We start from the raw sequence: 5,529 nt of genomic DNA on the forward strand, positions 1-5,529 counted from the left end.
TTTGAAAGAGGCGTCCATTGGTTTCATTCATTACAGAATTTTGTGCTTTAAAATAGTGACCTACATTTAACATTGAGCTTAAATCATTAATGCTTAAATAACTAACTAGCAGTGACAGTTACATGAGTGACAAAACGTGGCTTAGCTAACTAGCAGTTATTGTTCCATGAGTGGCACAACTTCGGTTAGCTAACTAACAGTCACAGTTACATGAGTGGCACAACGTGGCTTAGCTAACTAGCAGTAATTGTTACATGAGTGGCACAACGTGGCTTAGCTAACTAGCAGTAATTGTTACATGAGTGGCAAAACTAGGGTTAGCTAACTACCTGTAACAATTACATGAGAGGCAAAACGTGTTAGCTAACTAGCAGTGACAGTTACCTGAGTGGCACAACCTCTGTTAGTTAACTAGCATTATATGTTACACAAAAGGCACAACTAGGGTTAGCTAACAAGCAGTAAATGTTATTAGCGTCAGGACAAGATTTAGCTAACTAGCAGTAATTGTTACATGAGTGGCACAACTTGGCTTTGCTATCTAGCAGTAATTGTTACATGAGAGACAAAACAAGGGTTAGCTAACTACCTGTAACAATTACATGAGAGGCAAAACGTGTTAGCTAACTAGCAGTGACAGTTACCTGAGTGGCACAACCTCTGTTAGCTAACTAGCTTTATATGTTACACAAGAGGCACAACTTGGGTTAGCCAACTAGCAGTAATTGTTACATGAGAGACAAAACAAGGGTTACCTAACTAGCAGTAAATGTTACATGAGTGGCACCACCAGATAGCAGTTACAGTTACGCACACTTATTATATGTACTTATGGAAAAGTGCCACCATTCTGCTACTTTAAACAAGACTAGCAGTGAAAACTTGCTCATTAAAATGTAACGCAATAAGTGTTTTTATGAGCCTGACCAAGCACTAATTGATGTTACTTTTATAAATGTGCTATCACAGAAGTCGGTAAATGTCATCCTCTGGGGAACATGAATTATTTCTCAAAATCAATGACAATAATATGGAGTCTCATTTGTTAATATATAATTTGCTGTATTTTCTGTTAGCAAAGACATTTCAACAACACAAAAACACAAGAAATTGTCATAGCATGACTGTTGGCAACACTTAACAAGTGCAACACTTATTAGCACTTCTTTTATAACCTAACAAGTAAATCCTGTTGTGTTCATTTTCATTAAGCAATAATAATTCTGATGTGTTTTCGTAGAAGTTCAGCTCTCAGGTGGAGCAGAACTGACATAAATATTTTTAATTAAGCAGCACCCGTATTAGAAATAGAAAGTTACTTTCAGCTAAGTAGAGGCTTAATTGACTCTTCAGCTCATATACAGTAGGTCCATTGAAATGTAGACCGCCCATAGTCCACTCAAAAGCAGTATAAAAGAATGATAGCTGGTTATGTCTCCTGGAATTCTCTTTCAGCTCTTCCCAGCATTATATTATCTTAAGCAAAGTCATTCATTTCTGAATGTGTTATTCTGTGTATAAAATGTGTTTTCCTCTTCTGTTCAAGTGAGTCACTCAAGTTCTACGTATCCAATGCAGCTTGTGCTTTCTGCACAGCAACCTCCAGCATTGTGTGGTCACTGAGCAGCTTTTGGAGAGCAGCTGGGTCCATCTCCAGTAGCATACCTGCACAAATGGATGCATAAGAACAGAGCCAAAACGTCAGAAATGTTATGCTTATGATTACATGGATTTAGCATTATCTATGCCATAAACAAATCGGTTAATATGCACTTCAAAAGACTGTACATCTTGTAAGATGGATGATAAAAACAGGGTATTGGGCCACCTGTAATATCATTTGCATGAAGAGGATCCAGCTCCTCCACCAACGAGAAGAGCTTCTCTCCCAGTCTCTCTGTGTCTTCAGCATCCGACAAGTCACTAACATCTGTCTCCTCCATGTTCTGCCTGGAAGAAAGAAGCAGGGACATCATTTAAGTGGTTTTACTGTCAACTACAATATTACTCAAATTTGTTAAGTTTTTAGTAGATTAGAATTGCAAGTGGTCTGTAAAGTAGATTTTGGGTTGGGCTATAAATGTATGAAAATGCAGTATATTCTACACAGTATAAGGCACATACTCTTTAAGTGTCTTCAGGGCCGAGTTCACCTGTTCCTCCAGCAGTTTTGGATCTGAAAGAAGGTTTAAAACTGCCTCTTTGTGCTGCTCCAGAAGCATTCCTGCAAAAGAACAGCTAATCATATGTTAATGCATTACGCAATCGAACTTTACCTGCTATAAAGCATTGAGTGTATTCAATTACTCAGAAGCTGCTTCATATCTAAGTGGTATTTTACTCCATTATACTGTATTAGGTGTGTGTTGAGTCACAGGACTGGTTGCTTACCTGTGATTTTCTGTGAGTGACCAGTGTTGTAAACATCAACCAGCTCAAACAGCTGCTCTCCCAGAGAGTCGGAGGACGCAGACACATCATCCTCATCATTACAGGTTACCTTGCTGAAAAAAGGTGTAGTAACATGATTAGTGATAATTTGAAAGATTTTTAAGCCACACAACTTTTCTGGGAATGCAACTGGCTCAGAAATCATAACATATAAGAACCATGGTTCGGCAACCCCTTGCCTATTTCCATACCTTGGGTCCTCTGCCAGTTTCAAGGCTCTGAGGGCTTTCTCCACGGCTTTGGTCAGCGTGGCCTCGTCCTGCAGCATCTGACTCAGTACAGGAAATGGCAGCTCCAGCAACATACCTAGAGCACACAGGCAGGCTTTGGAACTTTGGTGTTATGCTGTAGTTTCACTTACGAACGTAAAACATTTGCAAAGAGTGACAAGTTACAAATGTCACAAAACTAACAAAGTACAGTATTATGCAGGTCATCTCACCTGTGAGTTTTCCAGCATTTTCTTTGTGTTTGGGGTAAATCAGAGTGTACAGTTGTTCGCCAAGTGTCTCCAAATCTTCTTCTTCATCCATGTTTGAACTCTCATATTACAGATGCCATTTTATATTGCACTGGAAATTTATAATGAGAAATTTTACAGATAACATTGGCCTCTGACAACTTTTTTTTTGTTTACCAGCTTCCAATCACATCCACAGTAAAACAACATCCACAAAATACACTAAATGCCGATAATCTCTACAACGACAGTCTTATTATTTTCGTTGTTGTCCTAGACATGAATTACTGCAATAATCTAAAAATAACACCCCAGTATTAAGGTTTAAAACAGCTGATATTTGGAAACTGTTCTTTGTCGGCTGTCTGTAAACACGAGGCGCACATTTATGACGTCAGGCTCTCACTAGACATAGTGAGAACGTGTTCCTCCGCTGTGCTTGCCGAAAACTAGTCCTCCATAAAATGACTTTCAAAATATGATGTATAGTAACAACACTAACGAAACACTTTTCTGAAGTTCTTAGCAATTCAATGTATTTTTTTTAAATGTCTGAAAAATGGGGTTCAATTGTAAATGTTTCACAACAATTAGGTTTAGTTGCGCAATGATCTGTACCAGAGGATCCGTAAAGTGGTTTCCGCTCTCTCCGTTCCTTTTCCTCCGCTAAAAGGTAACGTGGTCACCTCGGCAGCTTTTAGCCGGTCGCTTAAGTGTATTTATTGTGTCTCTCTTCATTTATTTGTCACAAAAAGTAAGACAATATTGTTGTGTTGACTGTTTTGTTCATCTCAGGAGGCATGGAATGTCTCTGTACAGTGTTTTAATGGAAAGATATATTGTGTTAGCACGTCGCCTACGTTAGGCCTCGTCGTGCTCCACAAGTCCCTTGAGCAGAGCAGCTAACGTTAGCAAACTGCTTCAATGTAAACTCACCTTTGTGTGTTCGAGATATTAGTATAAATGTAAAACCTAAGGGTTATAATCATTTCCTTAAAATTTTACCCGTTCAACGAGACGTTAATGTAAAAAACGGAGACAAAAAGTGAACACATTGTACTTTTGCGGCTAAGAAAGACGCCTGTCAGTTCAAGCAGTGGCTGTACATCTGACCGCATTTTAAAGTTGCTCTCAGTTGGCCGTGAGTTTTATCAGTAACACATGGCTCTGTTTATTCCAGGTTCATCATGTCGTCCCATTTGCAGTGGATGGTCATCAGGAACTGCTCCAGCTTCCTCATCAAGAGGAATGGACAGACCTACAGCACTGTGAGTACAGCGCCTGTCTCTGATCATGATTTTTTGTGTGTGCTATTTTTAAGCGTTATTTTCATGTACTGTGTAGCACGGATCATTTCAATACGTAAGTTCAAAGGAGGTTTACTGCAAGACGACGTGGGAGATTTTGTTAAACCTTGTAACTATTAAATCAGTGGGAAAATGCATTTTCTCTTAACTAGTTGGCTGAATAAATCCAAAATTAAATAAAACATGTCTGTTCGTGCTTATATTGCAGTTTTTTCTACATTTTACTTTGATTTCTTCTAACAGTAAAGCCCGTAATTAACTAGAATACCGTTGGTACAGTTTAGCACTCACTGTGGACGCTCTAGCTAATAGGATATGAATTGGTCTTGATGGTGAAATAGATACATGTTTTTGACATTGGAGAAGTAATCAGAATTAAATCTGATTTTATTTGACAGGAGCCCAACAACCTGAAGTCCAGGAACTCTTTCCGCTTCAATGGTTTGGTGCACAAGAAGACTGTAGGTGTGCAGCCAGCGGCCGACGGCAAGGGAGTCGTCGTCGTGCTGAAGAAGCGTGCAGGTGAATATTTGACTTGGTTTCCGTCTTCTGGTGCTTCCTGCATCTGTAACATCATCTGTTGTCTGGAATGTCGTTGGATTTTCACAACACATCTTCAATCATTGAACTGTACAGCCTGACAGCTTTTGGCATTTTAAAAGAGAAGCTTTTTTTGTGATGCTTCGTTGAATCAAGTGTTTGCTTTGAAAAAATTGGAGGTGATGCTCTGAATTTCAGTTTTTAGAGGTTGCAGTCACTAGCAAGAATTTCAGTTACATCTGTTTAATAGATTTATGTCTTTCATCACTCTTGATTCTGTAAGGACAGAAAACATGGTGCAGATGAGCGCTGCAGCCAACAGGTGTTCTGTTGTTTTTGTATTGTTACTCTAATGTGGTCACATTGTAAAGACTCATTTTATGTGATATAATTTTACAGGCCAGAACAAACCTGTCAACTCTTACGAGAAGATCACCATCAACAAGAACTCCCGCGCCACCCTCAACAGCCTGAGGCACATCATCAGCAAGAACAAGTACAGAAAGGACCTGCGCATGGTGAGCTCAATCTGTTATTTAACACTGCAAGAAAATCAGTGTGATGGCTCTTTTAATATGTAGTTTTTATTTTCCAGTTGTCACGAACCTAATTTGAGTCGTTGTTTGTTTTCCCAGGCTGCTCTGCGTCGTGCCAGCGCCATTCTGAAGAGCCAGAAGCCTGTTGTGGTGAAAAAGAAGCGCACCAGGGCTGCCAAGACAGCATAAAGTGTTACTCATGATACATAAATAAAGCTTCTTGTTTGGAAAAAAA

General features: G+C 39.3%; 2 protein-coding genes across 2 annotated transcripts; one reads left to right on the plus strand and one right to left on the minus strand.

The window, feature by feature from the left end:
- Nucleotides 1-1,028: 1,028 nt before the first annotated feature.
- On the minus strand, nt 1,029-3,277 carry LOC138602347 (uncharacterized). The gene is made up of 6 exons (XM_069673824.1): nt 2,894-3,277; nt 2,643-2,757; nt 2,392-2,504; nt 2,125-2,224; nt 1,829-1,950; nt 1,029-1,665 (listed from the first exon to the last, which is right to left on the minus strand). The coding sequence occupies exons 1-6, from the start codon at nt 2,982-2,984 to the stop codon at nt 1,562-1,564; spliced, it is 645 nt and encodes a 214-aa protein (XP_069529925.1). The 5' UTR covers nt 2,985-3,277; the 3' UTR covers nt 1,029-1,561.
- A 276-nt stretch (nt 3,278-3,553) lies between these two features.
- Nucleotides 3,554-5,529, plus strand: rpl28 (ribosomal protein L28). Its single transcript, XM_069673334.1, has 5 exons — nt 3,554-3,584; nt 4,092-4,179; nt 4,617-4,740; nt 5,158-5,276; nt 5,394-5,529. The coding sequence occupies exons 2-5, from the start codon at nt 4,099-4,101 to the stop codon at nt 5,481-5,483; spliced, it is 414 nt and encodes a 137-aa protein (XP_069529435.1). The 5' UTR covers nt 3,554-3,584; nt 4,092-4,098; the 3' UTR covers nt 5,484-5,529.

Source organism: Semicossyphus pulcher, unplaced genomic scaffold, assembly GCF_022749685.1.
Source record: "Semicossyphus pulcher isolate SPU_LCO1_2020_fin unplaced genomic scaffold, fSemPul1.0.p SCAF_22, whole genome shotgun sequence".
Taxonomy (NCBI): Eukaryota; Metazoa; Chordata; class Actinopteri; order Labriformes; family Labridae; genus Semicossyphus; species Semicossyphus pulcher.